General features: G+C 55.6%; 1 protein-coding gene and 1 long non-coding RNA gene across 2 annotated transcripts in view; one reads left to right on the top strand and one right to left on the bottom strand.

Annotated features, from left to right (window-relative positions):
* Positions 1-680: 680 nt before the first annotated feature.
* LOC132684044 (uncharacterized) lies at positions 681-15713 on the bottom strand. The gene is made up of 3 exons (XR_009612545.3): positions 15234-15713; positions 2317-2402; positions 681-1226 (listed from the first exon to the last, which is right to left on the bottom strand). It is a non-coding gene; the product is annotated as an uncharacterized LOC132684044 (long non-coding RNA).
* Positions 14511-17151, top strand: part of PDXK (pyridoxal kinase) — a 31361-nt gene continuing 28720 nt past the window's right edge. The window contains exon 1 of the mRNA XM_078452711.2: positions 14511-14746. Within this exon, the coding sequence (XP_078308837.1) occupies positions 14660-14746 (87 nt within the window). The 5' untranslated portion in view covers positions 14511-14659. The remainder of the gene's footprint in view (positions 14747-17151) is intronic.

Genomic DNA, 17151 nt, shown 5'->3' with positions numbered 1-17151 from the left:
GGTGTTTAGATGTGAAACACACGTAGGTTCTGGGCTAAGGTCATCGGTGACGGGATTTCACCCACATGAAAGTGTGCGGGGCGAGTTCTGTCTGCGTGGGACCATCTTGTGCTTTGCTGGTGGGAAGCCTGGCTCACCCCAAGCGCAAGCCACGAGGGCGCCCTCACCCTCGGGCACGCGACACTGGGCACAGGGCAGACGTACCCCGAGCCGGGCCCACCCAGCCGGGCGCCGCTGTTCGCACATGTCACTGGAGCGCGTTCCGTCGGGACAGCATGTGGTGGCATGGGTCCCAGCTGGTTTCTGAGGACGAACCTGGGGGTGGCTTTCCTTGACTCTGTCCTGCTCAGGGGCCACTGTGTTTCTTCAGTCGGTGGATTGGCGTCCTTGGGGGGAGAGTCTTGCCTACTATCTCTTCAAGTAACCCTTTCAGCCCTGCTCCCTCTATCCTTTACCACCCAGAGCTTTAACCACACGCACACACTATGCCCTTTTTTTTTTAAAGAATAAATTCACAGGGGCGCCTGGGGGGCTCAGTCGGTTGAGCGTCCGACTTCGGCTCAGGTCGTGATCTCACGGCTGGTGAGTTCGAGCCCCGAGTCGGGCTCCGTGCTGACGGCTCGGAGCCTGGAGCCCGCTTCGGATTCTGTGTCTCCCTCTCCCTCTCCCTCTGCCCCTAACCCGTTCGCATTCTGTCTCTGTCTGTCTCAAAACTAAATAAACATTTAAGAAATTAAAAAAAAAATAAAAGAATAAATTCACAGATCTTATTTTTTAGGATAGTCTTCGGTTTCCAGAACAATTGAGCAGATGGTACAGATTTAGAGTTCTCCTGTACCCCTCCCCCCACACAGTTCCCCTTCTTTGAGCATCTCCAGTGCATGGGGCACATTTGTTCCAATGAATGGATGAGCATTACTTCATTATCCCTAACTGACGCCCACAGTTTGTATTAGGCTCCCGCTTGGTGGTGTAGACTCCATGGGTTTGGACAAACGTGTGATGGCACGCAGCCATCGTACAGCCTCATACAGTTTCACTGCCCTAAAGACCCTCTGTGCTCTCCCTACTCATCCCTCCCTGCCTCCCCTCCGCCCCGTGGCAACCGCTGGTTTTCCTTTGACTGTGTCTGTAGTGTGACCCTTTCCAGAAGGTCACGCGGGTGGGATGCTTCACGTTGCCTTCTTTCACCTAGCGACATGCAGTTATGTTTCCTCTGTGTCTCTCTGTGTTTTGAAAAAAAAAAAAAAGTTTATTTATTTTTGAGAGAGAGCGAGAGTGAGCGGGGAAGGGGCAGAGAGAGAGGGAGAGAGAGAACCGCAAGCAGGCTCCAGGCTCTCAACGCAGAGCCAGCCATGGGGCTCGAACTCACAAACAGTGAGATCATGACCTGAGCTGAAGTTGGACACTCAAGCGACTGAGCCTCCCAGGCGCCCCTGGACATAAGTTTTTCAACTCACTGGGTAAATATCCAGGAGTGTGATTGCTAGGTTGAATGCTAAGACTATGTTTAGCTTTTTTTTTCCTTTTTTTTCCAGTTTATTTATTTATTTTGAGAGAGAGAGAGAGAGACAGACAGACAGAAGCACGGGAAGGACAGACAGGAGAGAGAGAATCCCAAGCAGGCTCTGGGCTGTCAGAGCAAAGCCCGATGTGAGGCCTGATCCCACAACCTTGAGATCATGACCTGAGCCGAAATCAAGAGTCAGATGCTCAGGGGCACCTGGAGGCTCAGTGGGTTAAAAGCCCAACTCCTGCTTTCGGCTCGGGTCATGATCACACGTCTCGTGGGTTCGAACCCTGTGTCAGTCTCGGTGCTGACAGCTCGGAGCCTGGAGCCTGTTTTGGATTCTGTGTCTCCCTCTCTCTCTGCCCCTCCCACCCTCATGCTCTGTCTCTGTCTCCTCCAAAAATAAATAAAAGAAAGAAAGAAAGAAAGAAAGAAAAGAAAGAAAGAAAGAAACTTCCCTACTGAAATGCAGAGAGAAAGAAGAATGGGGGAAGAAAAAGTGAACAGATGATCCAGGAGCTATAAGACAATTACGAGGGTGTGGCACACACGATGGGATCCCCAGAGGAGAAGGAAGAGACAGACGGGGACAGAAGAAATATTTGAAGACATAATAGCAGATAACTTTCCAAAATGAATGACAGACGCCAAACCACAAGTCCAGGAAGCTAAGGAAACACCGAGAAAAATAAATACAAAAAAAAAAAAAAAAATCTACTCATAAGCATATTATATTGAAACTGCAGAAAATCAGAGACAAAGAGAAGATCTTGAAAGAGGTCAGAGGAAAAGAAAAGCCACCTTACCTGGAGAGGAGCAAAGGTCACCAGGTGAAGGAGAAGAGAGACGTGAGCCCCCACCTAGGGTCCCGTCCCATGCCCGTGACGTTTCCCTGCAAATGGAAGGAGATATAAAGACTCTCGCTGACAAGGCCTGACAGCATTCGCTGCCGGGAGACCAGCCTCGCGAGAAATGTTCAAAGACGCCCCACGGCAGCGACACTCAGAAGCGGTCCTTACTTAGCCTGTTCCCCCTCCCCGAGACCGGAGCTGAGGAGCCTGCTCAGACTCACACAGGCTCTGGTAGGTGACCGGCCCCTCCCCCTCCCCCGCCCCAGGCCCGCGACAAGGCCGCTCAGGGCATTTCAAACCCATTGCCTCCCTTCCTACTTTGCCAAGCACGGCGGACTCTCTCTGGTCTTTACAGCTGGGCTCCTGGAGGTGAGCCCTCCAAGGGCCCCCGCCCCACAAGAGTTTGGACCCTCAAGTTGGTCCACACTCAGCCTCCACCAGGCTGTCACCTACAGTTTAACCGTTCCTATGGTTCCTGGTTCCGGGAGCTTCCGCCCCGGGGTGAGCCAACCTCAGCGGTGACTCTGTGTTCCCTTCCTTCCCTCCAGATTTGGGGGTGGCGGTCTACTCAGGACCTCAGTGCTCTGACAGGTCTAAGGAAAGCTACAGACTGTCAGTCTGCTTATTTTCCCCACGAGGGTGGAAGTGATGGCGTCCGGGCTCCAAGCAGGCTCCACGCTGTCAGCTGTCAGCACGGAGCCCGGTGTGGGGCTCGAACTCACGAACTGTGAGATCATGACCTGAGCCGAAATCCAGAGTCAGACGCTTCACCGACTGAGCCACCCAGGCGCCCCTAAGTCTCAACTTCACCTTGAAGAACTGCTTTCTTTTTCCCTTTTGTTTGCTTTGAATGTCTTTTTATTTCTTTAACTTTTTTTTTTTTTTTAATGTTTATGTTTGGGAGAGAGAGAGGAACACGGTGTGAGTAGGGGAGAGGCAGAGAGAGAGGGAGACACAGAATCCGAAGCAGGCTCCAGGCCCTGAGCTGTCAGCACAGAGCCTGACATGGGGCTCAAAGCCACGAACCACGAGATCGTGACCTGAGCCGAAGTCGGACGCTTAACCTACTGAGCCACGCAGGCGCCCTTATTTCTTTAACTTTTAAAACAGCTTAATTGGAATATATCTGATACACCCTAGAGGTCACCCATTTGAACATGTACGACTCAGTGATTTTCTGTCCATTCGCAGCACTGCACATCTCTAACAATAACCTAATTCTAGAACATTTTCCTTTTACCCCCCAAATCACCCCCCCATCCCTCCCCGTTCCTTCCCCTTTACCCCCACCCCCCACCCTTGCAACCTCTCCCCTACCTCCTTTCTCCGAGGGTCCGCCTTTTCTGGACCTTTCGCACAAATGGACTCCTACCCTCTGGGACTTTTTTGTGACCAGTATCGGTGTTCTTTGGGGCAGAGAAGTCATCTCTCTCGCTGGTTCAGCCTGCTCTCAAGGGCAGGTCCTCACTGGCTGAGTGCCTGTTCCGCCTGACCATCGTCCAGAGGGAAGGTAAGGGGCCCCCAGGCTCCGTCTCCAAGCTCCTGGCTCACCCCCGGCAGTGTCCGGCCGAGCCTGGGAGTCCTGGTCACAGATATGTTGGCCACCAGTACACCTCTCAGTGCTTTTCATTTGTATTTGATTACGTCTGCCGTCCGGGAGCACGCCTGCCAGGGAGGACACCCACGCAGGTTGCTGTCCCTGCCCCATGTCGGACAGCAGAAGGCAGGACACAGCAGAGGAAGAAAGCAGAAAGGCTAGTGAAGGGCCGGAAACGGGGTGGGGGTGGGGGGTGGGAGAAAGGAGGGAAGGAGGCTCTGTGTGCCCTCGATGGACAAGGCACAGCGACAGGGTCTGTGTCTTCTCACCCCTGTGGCCACACCCCAGGGGAACAGAAGGCACATGGACCAGTTACTTCGCCTGCTGGGACGCAGGGCTGAGAAGGACCCTCTGGGGACTGTCTGCCCCAGGGGAGCAGATACTACTATGCACAGACCGAGCACCAGGCCACCCTCGCCCTGGGGACCTCCGGGGACAGGCCCCTCCCTGACAGGAAGGCTCTCGGCCCCAGTCCCCAACCCACCCTGGCCGCCCACAGGCCCAGTCTCTGCTTGTGCCAGCAACAGCCCTCCAGCAGCGTCCGGAATGAACCAGAACCCCCAGCCACAGCCCCGGTTTTGTGTTTTGTCCTAAAGGGATGTTTTTCAGCCCTTGGTCCATCACTTGGGCTTATTATGCTAAATCTGATACAGAGGCTCTGGGAGAATAGGGAACTTGCTTTCATTACACTGGATCTTACCCCAAGCCTGCGGTAAAACGTACGAAACGTGCTTTTACCTTCTTGACCATTTTACGTGGACAGGCCGGTGGCGTTGAGTCCATTCACTCGGTTGTGCAGCCAACCCCTCCCTCCGTCTCCTGGACTCTCCATCTCCCGGAACAGGAACTCTGTCCCCACGATACACAGACCCCCCAGCCCCTCCCCCAGCCCTGGCGCCCACCGTCCTGCCTTCCGTCTCGGCGCCTCCTCGTGTAAGCGGACTCGCACAGTATCGTCTTTTGTGTCCGGGTCCTATCAGTGAGCACCGTGTGCTCAAGGCTCATCCGCGGTACGGCCGGTGTCAGAATGTTCTTACTTTTTGAGGCCGAACAATAGTGTGTTGTATGTATTGCTCGTAGAGGCTGCTTCTAGGCCACAGGCTTGAACAATGGCAGTAGAGCAAGGCGAAAGGGCCCCCAGTGACCACGGCCACCTCGACACCCAGGCCTGTTGCATCCACACGACTCCTGAACAGAATGCTACGGGCACCAGTGACAGTCCCAGCAAAGTTTATCACAATGAGAGGCAAGGCCGACTGATCGGGACCGACACTCTTGATCAGAGTGCAGCCTCGAACAGCCGGGGTACAGAGTTCTTATAGCCGACCACGTCGTCTTATCATCACCTGGGAACAGAACAAAGAGATAGTTCCCAGATGGGGGTAGAAACAGTTCAGACGTGCCCTTGCCCCAATCCAGTCAAACGCTAATCCAGTTGATTTTCCTTGAACCTTTGTTCCCTTGATTGATAGGACAAGGCTGTTATCTCCTAACCTACAGTGTCAAAACAAAGCTGTTATTTCTCAAGGCTACAGGTTAGCCCTACACTACCACTTACAGGCCCATCGGGCGACCCGCCTCAAAATACCCAGAGGCCCTAACTGACCAATGGGCTACTTTCATCCAGACACAGGTACCAAGAAAGGGAAGGTTCCATTTGTCCCCATGCCCCTACCCTTCCCCCTTTAAAGACAGCCCCCACCCACTGCCTCCATGCAGACAGTCCCTCCTCCGCTGCCCTGCCCCCCCAGTCCCTGGCCATGCATTCTATAAACCTCTACCTCCTCTGTGCTGCCGCGGGTGAGTTCTTTCACCACCTGGGCAAACCAGGCGGCATAGGGATCATCATGCCACATTTGGGGCCCCCCACGCGATCGGGGAGACACCGCATTGTTAAATAACAAACATTCAACCAATCAATTTAAAAATCTAATTATTAACCGATTCACGGATCGGGCAACACAGCCATCTGGCAAGCAGAGGGGGTGCTCCAAGGAGGTGTACAAATCGGACGGTTTTTACGGAAGGAGGGTGGGATAGAAGGTTATCCGCGAAAGAATTTTTCCGGGCAAAGTCAGTTTCCCGTGCGGGGAGAGGCGAGGGGCCTTATCACGCACTTGACCTCATCTTTCTCCGGAGGAGGGAGAGGGCCCGAGCGGTCAGCTCGTTGGTGCTGATTGATGGACCACATTTCTGGGGGAAGTTGCAACTGCGGTGAGGTTAGAGCTGAAGCCCCGGTTTGGGAGCTCAGTCTGCGTGATGCCATTTCGGACCTGCGGTTTTCTTTTCAACAACCACGTGCCACGTTTTGCTGATCCGTTCCTGCCTCGATGGATACTTGGTTCTTTGGCTCTTGTGAGCGAGCGCTGCTGCGAACGTGGGTGCATGGTATCTGGGAGTTCTTTTGCTTTTAGTCGTTTTGGGTGTCTCTCCAGAAGTGGGATTATCAGATCATATGGCAGTTCCACGTTTAAGTGTTTGGGAAACTGACTGTTCTCAACACGCACACACGCACACACGCACCCAACCTCCCATCCAACCCTCCCCCCACCTCCCTCCACCCAACATTTATTTGACTACCACCAATCAGCACAGTGAAGATGTTGGGGTACAGGACAGCCCTGTTCCCCGTGTTAATGGAGTTCCAGTCTGGTGGGAAAGCGGGTTTGATTCATCCCCAGCATATATCGAATGCCCCACGTTTATGGCCAGGGGTGATTTCCATGAGAACTGTGCAGGACCTGACCTTCCTCTTCTCCAGATGAGGCGCTGGTGAGCGGAGGGGACCTCAGGCATAGTGAGGACCGCAGGCACTGAGATGTGTGCACTGGTGGCTTCTGACGATGCACGACCCGGTCCAGGTCAGCCTTCTTCGTGTGGTTTCGGAAGCAAACGGAAGATCCTCTGCCTCTAAAACTCCAGCTTCCACGGGGCGCCCGGGTGGCTCAGGCACGGACTCTTGATTTCAGCTCAGGTCGTGATCTCACGGTTCATGGGATCAAGCCCCACGTCATGCTCTATGCTGACAACGCTGAGCCTGCTTGGGACTCCCCCCCCCTCCCCCCCACCGCCCTGCCAAAGAACAAATAAATAAAGTTAAAAAACAAATGTTAAAAATTCAGCTTCCACAATTAGATTAAGCCCTTTTATTTGCACTTTTGATCTCCCATAAAACTCTAGGGAGAAATTGTACAAACTCGTACCTAAAAACGCCTCCTGTATTTTTGGCTTGCCAATTTTCAAGGAGCCTTTAAAAATACAGATACCTAATCCTGACAAAGCTGAGCTGAAATCATCATTGAGGGCTGACAGGAATGTACATTACACACATTCCTCAAGTGTAATTTGACAATACGTCCGTATACTAAGAATCAAAAGATGCAAACCACTCTTTTACCTGCCTTTCCACTTCAAGGAAGTTATGCTAAGAAAGTAATCAGAAATGCACACAAAGATTCATTTACAAGCAAGGCCAGTGAATTATTTACAACAGTGAAAGACTGGGCACAACCTGACTATTTAATAAGAGGATTCATTAAATTCTTGTAAGTTCATGCGATACAAGTCACATAGGCATCAAAGGTCACCGAGAACATCAGACGACGTGTGGGAGGTAGGAAAATATACGAATATACATAATCAACTACAATCCCAATCTTTGTCTACAGAGCATAATGTCGGTATGTTTCTTAATTTTTTTGAGTGTTTTTATTCATTTTTGAGAGACAGAGACAGAACACGAGTGGGGGAAGGGCAGAGAGAGAGGGAGACACAGAGTCCGAAGCAGGTCCAGACTCCGAGCTGTCAGCACAGAGCCCGACGCGGGGCTTGAACTCATGAACTGTGAGATCACGACCTGAGCTGAAGTCGGACGCTTAGCCGACGGAGCCCCCCAGGCGCCCCTAACATTGTTGTGTTTCTTGAGCACTTGCCACGTTCGTGTAAAAGCACACCGACGTGCCCGGAGAGAAGACGAGAAAGCCATACGCCCCCAAGACCGTGGGACTGCGAGCGGCTTCATTTTCTTCCTTGTAATGGTCGTCATCCCCCCAAGTTCTCTGCGACATGAGCTTCTCTTACAGCTGGAGGCCCCCGAGGGATGTTTGCGAATCTCTGTGGGGCACAGTAAGGAAGAGCAGCTGCCGTGAAGGGAACCCCACGCCATCCAGGTCAGCCAATGGCTTCCCATTAGATGGGATGAAAACCCAGCCACTCCCAGGCATGGAGCTCCCAGTACGAGAGTGAATCCCCTCACTTTCCCTCTGTTCTTTCTCTGTGAATAATTTGCCCCAACAGGCCCCTTGAGGGTCTGATTTCCTGGCCGTTGGCCCAGATTTTGAGTCTTTTCTGAATTAAAGTATTACTAAGGAGAAAGAAGAAACATTTCCAATAGAGTCTGGTCAGGAAGAGACAATGAGGCTCAAGGTTATTTCTCAGGTGGGAACCTTGAGCAGAGATCGCCCCACCCTGGGTTTAAGACGACACTTATCACACATTCTTCTGGACTCTCGGGAGAAAACTCTCCAGATGGTGTGGAGCTGTTTCAGGTGGAGACTGGGGGATCAAGGACAGCCCAGCCCGGAGGTTGTCATAGTGACCAGCTCATTGACCTGGAGACTGCAGGGTCAGCTTCAAACCAGACGAGCGTGTTTGAGGATTAAGAAATAGAAAACCACACCTGGAACAGGTCAGGAAAGAATCTAGGGCGTTCTCTAGTGCTCCTGGAGTCACTGAGCCAAAGCGCTCAAAAGGTTCCAAAAAACCTTGGCTATTCCCCAGAGGGAAGCAAAAAAGATAATCTGTTCAAATAAAAAACAACCTGTAATCCAAGCTTCAGGTTCAGTTATTGCCTGGTTGTTGGTTTTTTTTTTTTTTTTTCAAGTAATCTCTACACCCAACATGGGGCTCGAACTCACCGCCCCGAGATCAAGAGTCACACGGTTCATCTCCAAAAGAAACAGAGACCCTCCGCTGTTTGAGCAGTGAGCGCCGAGTGCCGAGCGCTGACCCGGACCCGACAGACAGAGGCCTTATCTCAACCCCAGGTCCGCAGACTGACTTCGAGTTCAGTTCGTTAACTTCCTAACCGCTCTGTTATCTTGCGTGTTGGGGCGCCTGTCCTCGGTTCTGCTCTGTCTGCCGCGTAAGAAGACACATCTGACCACGTGGTAAAAGATCACTGAGTCTGGAATCCTGAACCTGCTTTATAAGTATGACTAACTTCGCTTTGTGACCGAATAAAGCCGGCGTTGGGACAGACACACCTCGTGTGCGCCTTCCTGGCCCGCAGTTACAGTCTTCGAGGCAGTGCATTTTGAAAATAGCGTCAGGGCCGTGAAGAAATGCATGATTTGTAAGGCAAAAAAAAGGATGCCCGCTCAGGCCGCCACAAAACACCACAGGCTGGGCGGCTTAAACCACCCACCTTTATTTTCTCACGGTTCTGGACGCTCCAAGTCGAAGATTCCACTTGGACTTGCTCTGATGCCCCCGCTCAGCGCGTGCTCTCGTCCCTGTCCTCCGCACTTCACGCACAGAGAGCCGGCTCTCTGCTGTTCCTTCTTCTATGTGATGAGGGAAACAAAGCAAGAGAAATGTCACTTAAATCTCCTGACAGCTCACAGCCCGCTGATAGACACCGGAAACACGCAGAGTGTGACCTTCCTCGAGGAACTCATGGCTGCCTTAGAGCCTTTATGTTTATGTTTTGTTCAAGACTCAACATAGGAGCGCCTGGGGGGGCTCAGTCAGTTGAGCAGTTGAGCGGTTGAGCGTCCGACTTCAGCCCAGGTCACGATCTCACAGTTTGTGGGTTCAAGCCCTGTGCTGGGCTTTGCACTGACAGCGGGGAGCCTGCTTTGGATTCTCTGTCTCCCTCTCTCTCTGTCTCTCCCCTGCTGGTGCTCTCTCGCTCTCTCTCTCTCTTTCTCAAAAATAAATAAACATTAAACAAAATTAGGAAAAATAAAGATTAAAAATAACTTTATCTTAACAGTCACGAGCTTCTCAAGGTCCTAAAAGCCTTGCTTCCAAATTCCTTAGAGACTTATGCCATCCCTAACCCCCCACTAACTTGTAAGTATATCATCAGTCTCTCCTCACAAGCCCAGTGCAGCTCTTTCTGCCCACGGGCCCTGTCCCGGTGCTGCAATAAAATCACCTTTTTGCACCAAAAACGTCTCGAGAATTTTCTTAGCCGTTTGCTCGCAAACCCAAAACTTCCAAATTTCATCATAAGGATCCTAATCCTATCAGATCAGGCCCTGCCTCTTATGACCCCCGCAATCCTGTTTAACTTTAATTACCTCTCAAGGGCCCCAATCCAAAAGCCATGACTTTGAAGGGGTAGGGCTTCAACATAGGAATATGGAAGGGGGGCGGATACAAGTGTGTCTGTAACAGTGGTTAAGTCTCTGGAGACCGACATCCCTTGTCGCCAACATCAGAGACAGCACTCTGGCCGGGGAAACCTGGGGACAGCGATGACTTTTTCTGGGACTAACATCCGTATTCGCCGTTTCTGGTGACGGAACATTTGAAACTGGAAAGGCCTCGGAAAATCTGCGACACTCGATGTCAGCTGAGCCCAGCCAGCCTGTGCTTTCAGGATGGTCAGCTTCTTCAGGACCAATGCCGGTCACCTTGGACCACGAGGGGCAAGCTTGATGGCTAGCAGGTGGCACGCCCAAGCGAAGCTGGAACTCGGAGGCAGGTAGTGGGTGCGGCCGTAACCGGGAGCCACGGACCAGGCGGCTTCACCAGACAAAAGTGATTCTTTTCCGGCTGTGGAGGCAAGAGGCCCAAGATCAAGGTGTCCCCGGGGCTGCCTCCTTCCGGGGGCTGTGAAGGAGCGTCTGTTCCATGCCTCTGGCCGTGGCTTCCATGTGGCCATCATCTCCCCGTCTCGTCTTCCTCTCTTCCTAAGGACACCAGCCACGTTGGACTTAGGGCCCACCCTGACGACTTCATTTTAACTTGATTACATCTGCAAAACGCCCTGTTTCTAAATAAGGTCACATTTTCAGGTACCGGGGGTTAAGACTGTGACATGTGAATTGCGGGGAGAACACAGTTCAACCCGGATCAGGCAGTCCGTATGTCAAGTTCGCCTCCAGTGGAAGGTGGGATCAGCCAGCCTTTTCCCAGGCCAGGTCACAGCATCCCTCTGGCGTGGCGGGTGGGGGGGGGACACAGGGGAAGATGGTGGATGCTTCAAAGACTGTCCCCAAAGTGCGGGAAATACTTGGGTTTGGGGTCAGGAAAAGTGGGGCACAGGTGGTAGGTCCGTGCAGGTGGGCAGCGAAGGTCAGGTCCATCACTGTCTTGGGGTCAATCACGCGGGGTCTCCCCGGCTCCGGGCGGTGCGTGTTGCCTGAGGGGGTAGTTGGGGCTCCCACCAGGGGGCGCTTCGCCTGAGTTAAAAGATGAGCTGGAAACGAGGGCATAATCAGAAAGTACAGACCGAGGCAGGAATGGCTGTGGCCAAAGTCCTCCTTCAAAGGTGTTAGGCGCTGGGCTGTGCCGGCTGTTGGGGGACAGGCGCCCATCCAAACCTGTGGGCCTCCACAGTCCCGAGCACCACCGTTTCGTCAAAGAACACGACTCCTAACACCCCTTACTGGATGAGCCTCTGCCCAGGCTCCCTCTGCGTGTGCACTCTGGATTTGGGCATTTCAAATGCCACCAGGGTTTAGGTGAAGATGTGCTTGGGGCGCCTGGGTTTCTCAGTCGGTTAAGCGTCCGACTTCGGCTCAGGTCATGATCTTGCTGTTCGTGGGTTTGAGCCCTGTGTCGGGCTCTGTGCTGACAGCTCGGAGCCTGGAGCCCCGCTTCGAATTCCGTGTCTCCCTCTCTCTCTGCCCCTCTCCCTGCTCATGCTCTCTCTCTGTCTCTCAACAATAAATAAATGTTAAAAAAAAAAAAAAAAAAAAAAAGATGTGCTTACAGGGTTTACCCATCACTGCGTCCAAATGGAAAGCTTTTTTTAAAAAAAAAAATTACCCATCAGAGAACCTGAGTGGCTCAGTAGGTAAAGCGTCCAACTCTCAGTTTCAGCTCAGGTCACAATCTGCAAGTTTTGTGAGTTCGAGCCCACGTCAGGGTCTGTGCTGACAGTGCGGACCCTCTCTCTCTTTCTCTCCCTCTCCCTCCCTGCCCCTCCCCTGCTCACGCTGTCTCTGCCTCTCTCAAAATAAATAAATGTAAAAACAACAACAACAACAACAATCACTGACCCATGGTCACCAAAATCGTGGTCATTTTCCAAGGCTTCGTGTCCTTCCCGGACGCATATTAGCACCAGCTGCTCAGAGAGCAGGAGTAACTCAAGTGCTCTTTTTGGAAACCGAGCTCAGACTATGAGAGAAGTCTCTCAGTTCTCGGGTTCTTTCTTGGTAGACGACCTTCTTGGAACCTCCTGGACCCCACCCACTAGCGGCTCCAGCCCTCCTCCCAAGCAGGGGCCCTGCAGTCCGCTGCCTCTTCCCAATCAGCTAAGAGCTGGGGACAGCTTCCTGTCCCGGGGAGGGCAGGTCTGCCCCGAAGGGGCACAGGAGTGGGTGGAAGGGGTCCTGAGGGGCTCTGCACCCCTGCCCGACCAGACACAGAGGTGAGACGGCCCATCATCACTTGGCTGGCCAGGATTGGGGTATCTTTCCCACAGACTGGTGGTTTCCGAAGGTCTTCACTTTCCGAGTCATCGGGAAAGAGGTTTGTGGACTGATCATTAGCGGCAACCAATGGGGCTCCCAAAATACCAAATTCACTTATCTGCCTAATCTGAGAGGCCCCGGTTGCAGCTGTAGAGTTGAAAGGCTGCCCTGGGGCCCAGGCTCAGTGAAGTGGGACCGGGCTGGGCCTTGGCCAGGTTACCAGGTTCTCCAGGTGACTCTCCGGTGACTAGTTTGAGAACCATGGGCACTGGGAGTGAGGAACCTAGAACTTTCCGAAGCTCAGCGAAAAGTCGATTCACCAAAATGTCATTCCCAGGCTTTTGACCTCTACCTGGGCCCTCTGTCAAGGAAGAGGGTACCAGAGCCTGAAGTCCCAGAGGCCTGTCAGCCTCTTCCCCTCTTAGTGCTCTGGATTTACCTGGGCTGAAGGTAAGAGGGGGTGGGGACGAAGAATGGGGGAGGGGGCTTACAGGTTTGCCCAGAAAAAGAGGGACGGTGAATGAAGGATCAAGGTGGGGAGGGGGTAAGATCGGCTGCAGAGAGAGATTCATCAGGCCCTCCCAAGAGCCAAGGGCAGCTGACCTCACATTGTAGGAGAGAGAAAAGGTAGTGAGGGCGACGGCTAGCCTGCTGGTCGCTGCGGGCCCGCAGGGCTCTCTGCCAGCAATAGCTGCCACTAATTCTGTGGCATTCAGTTTCTCTTCCTGTTTCCCTATCGGTAAAACCGGATGAACCTCTCTCATATACGGTGCTGTGGAGTTTAAACGTTAATGTGTGAAATAGACTTGGCACATAGTAACTGCTCAATAAATAGCTGTTCTTATTCCTGCCACTGGTTTTAATTACGACAGGTTTCCTCTTGACAGTCTGGACAGTCTGGACAGTGTGGACAGCTAAGGCACTGCCCCCTTCCTCACTGCCCCAGCACCCGTGGCCACTCCACCGGCCTTCTCCCCAGGCTGCAGAGGTTTAAGCACATGCAGCCTTGGGTCACCACAAGGGACCCAGATCACCCAGTCTGGAAGTCTGAAGCCCCCGAGACAGCGCGGGGACAGTGTGGGGGAGCCCAGGGAGTGCCCTCAGCCTGGTGGCAGTGGCAGTAGGAGGTGAAGGGCAGGGTCCTGACTGTTGGGGGTGTGTGGGGGGCCACTCGTGCTTGCTGCGGGCTCTGAACGTGGATAATGGGTGGAGGTACTGGATGGACAAGGATCACGGGGTCGGCCAGGGGCACCCTGCTGCAGGATTGGCCACGTGTCCCGGGACGGGGCGCCTTGGGGTCCCCAAGGGTCTCAAGACACCGTGGAGATGTCGCCCCCGCCCCCCGCTCCCCCCCCCCCCCCCCCCCGTGTGCGGGGTGGCGGCACGACGGCCCGCTCCGCGTCCCCTGGACCGGCGCCCCCCGGCGAGCAGGGCGGGCTCGGGGCTAGTGCGTCGCGGCACCGGCCAGCAAGGTGGCCGGAGGGGTGGCCCGGGCCCGGCCTGACGCCCCTGGAGCGGTGAGCGGGCTATACGGGGGCAAGGCCCCGGGGACCCCCGCCCCTCGCGCACTGTCGCGGCGCCGGCTGTCCTTGTCGCCAGCGCTCGGGTCCGGCAGCGCGCCGGGGTGTGCGGCCCGGAGGTCAGAGGCGAGGCCCGCGGACCTCGTGCCCTGAAGGGGCGACACGGCAGCGCCCTCGCCCGCCGGACCGGAAAGACCTACCCCGGCGTCTCGCAGGGTGGCTGCGCCCGCCCACGCGCCGGGAGCCGCCGTGACGCCGCCCCCCCCCCCCCCCCACCCGGGCCCGGCGGGGCGCGGCTCCCGCTGTCCCAGTCCCCGCGCGGGCGGCCCGGTGGGCGGGGCTGCGCGGAAGCCCCGCCCCCGCCCACCCCCGCGCCGAGCGGGACCCGCGGTTGCCGGCCGCGCTGAGGTCACAGGGAGGCGGCCTGGCGCGCGAGCCGAGCGCCTGCGCCGAGCGGAGCCGAGCGGAGCCCAGCGAGCGGCGCACACGCGGACGCCCGCCCGGCCCCGCGCCGCCGCGGCAGGCCCGGCATGGAGGAGGAGTGCCGGGTGCTCTCCATCCAGAGCCACGTCGTCCGCGGCTACGTGGGCAACCGGGCGGCCACGTTCCCGCTGCAGGTACGCGCCGCCAGCCGGCGCGGCTTACGTAACCGGCCGGGGGTCCCCGCGCCGGGCGTGCGGGCTCCGTGACCTTGGCTCGGCCGCCGGGCCCGCGTTCTGCGGGGGCGGAAGCACTGGGCTGGGGGAGGGGGGGGGAGGGGGGCTGCGCTGGGCGCGCGCCAGCCGAGGGCCAGGCCCCCGCGCGCAGGCTGTGGCGCACTCGCCACCCGCACCCCTGCCTGCTGCGGGGGGCCGGCGACTCCCTGGAGGCGGGAGAATGCGGCGCGGGGCCTCCGGACCCTGGCCGGGGGGGGGGGGGGGGGGGGGGGGGGGGAGGGGAGGCGCAGGGCGAGGGAGGGAAGGCAGGTGTTTGGCGCGTCCACCTGCCAGGAGGAGGAGCGAGCTCGCGGACCCTGGCTTCTGCCGGCCGGGTTGGGTCCCAGCTTGCGGCTGGTTCTTGGGGGAGGTGGTGGCCAGAGAGGCGGACAGGGCAGAGGTGGCCTACCTGCAGGTGTTGTTGAAGAAAAGCCCAGAGAGCGACTCAGGCGCCTGCCTTTTTGGCTTTAGAAGCTGCTTTTCAAGTACTGTAGCCTTTACTTAATGACAGACCTCCCGCGCCTGTCCTTGTTGGGGCCTCGCTGGCCGGGCACCCACTGCTTCCTATTCCAGCCGCAAGGTTATGGCTGGGTGGCTCTTGCAGGTGCAGAAGGAGGCCCGGGTGGCGTGGGCTCTCATGCCAGGCTGGAGGCAGCACCGGTGATGGTCGCTTCCTTCCCTTGTCTGCCCAACAGGAGGGCTGGGTGGTCATGACAAGGTCATGGCTCCCCTGGACTGCCCACCTTTGGCCCGTTGTCCCTGGCCTGCACACACACACACCCCCACACCCCCCAGCAAGAAGCAGGTATGGCCCGTGGGTTGCCTGCTCCTAGCTCTCTGGGGAAGGGGAAGCTTGGTTACATGTAGGTGGATTATGTGGGCAGGGCCGCTGGGGGTGGCACTGTGCTTGGGAGAAAGGTGCAGGGGCACACCTGGCAATCAGAAGCAGGAAGGGCTCAAGAACAACTTCAGCCTGCTGTCCCAGGAGGGACACCCCTTCTTAGCCACGCAGCCGTGGGAGCTTTGTCCTTGGCAGAGGTGTGCGGCCCCCCGCTGGCTTCCTTGTGTCCTGTGCCCAGTCCCTCCTCCGTGTCTGTCTACACTCCTCCTTTCTCCCTGCACTGGGCACCCGTTCCCCTCCTCGGCTCACCTGGGTCCTACAGTGATGTCCTTCCCTTCCAGGCATGTGCTCTCAACTTCCACACCGGGGACTCTAGGGATGGGGCTAGACCACCCACCCGGGGAAGTGGTTCTGAAGGTCAGAACTGCGATTCTAACCTGGGCTTTCCCCAGTGCCCAGCATCCTTCACCTGTGTGCTGGGGGTCGGAGGCTCTGCCTCTGATTTGACTCACCCTGGCACTCCCTTCTGGGGTTGTGAGGCCCAGGAAAAGCCTGGCGGGGGGGTGTCTCTGAAGGCAGGGGATATTTGTTAGGTCCCTGAACTTGAAGAGGCCACCTTCCACACTGAGCTCAGTTCCTTTGTCTGTAGAACAGTCACGATGCCTGCTTCCCAGGTTGTTTTAGGGGAGATGGGGTGCGTGAATGGGGTCTGTCTTAGAGGCTGCTGAATGAGGTGGGCCAGCAGTGCCCAGGGGTGCTGTGTTCTCCCCCACCGTACAGGAAGACCGGCGAGGAGAGCAGGGCCAGATGGCCTGGTAGTGTGCCTGGGGCATCTCGTAGAGGCTGGGACCTCTGCCAGCAGTGGGTGTGGGCTGGGGCCTCAGGTACTTACTTGTGTATGTTTTTTTGGCCTTAATCACCTCCTTCCTAATTACAGAAATAAGATGCAGTCTCAGGGAATGGAGGGGAGAAAACCAGGGGTGGGGGTCCTCCAAACATGCTCCCCCCCAAGCTGGACCCCAAACAGGGCAGTATCGGTGTGATTTCAGGCAGCCATAACAAAGTACTGCAGATCAGGCTGTGTAGACGATAGTTTGTTCTCTCTTGGTTCTGGAGGTCCAAGATCGAGGCGTCAGCAAGGCCGTGTCCTCCTGAGATGTCTGTCTCTCCGTGGCGTGTAGGTGGCTACCTTCACTTGGTCCCCCTGTGCGTGTCTGTGTCCTGATCTTTCCTCATGAGGACACCGGTCAGGTTGCATCATGGCCACCCTACTGACCTCATTTTACCTTAATTACCTCTTTAAAGATGCTGTCTCTAAATACAGTCACATTCTGAGGTGCTGGGGGCCAGGGTTTCAGCAGAGGAATTTCGGGAACACAACTCAGCTCGTAACAAGAACAATTAATTTCCGGAAATTTCTTAGTCCGTGGGGCACTTTCTTCCCGCAGCTACTTAGTGCTTCCTTGATGAGAGTCTAGATTCCTTA

This window comes from Panthera onca, chromosome C2 (assembly GCF_046562875.1).
Source record: "Panthera onca isolate mPanOnc1 chromosome C2, mPanOnc1 haplotype 2, whole genome shotgun sequence".
Classification (NCBI taxonomy): Eukaryota; Metazoa; Chordata; class Mammalia; order Carnivora; family Felidae; genus Panthera; species Panthera onca.
This window is presented reverse-complemented; position numbering and strand designations above follow the sequence as displayed.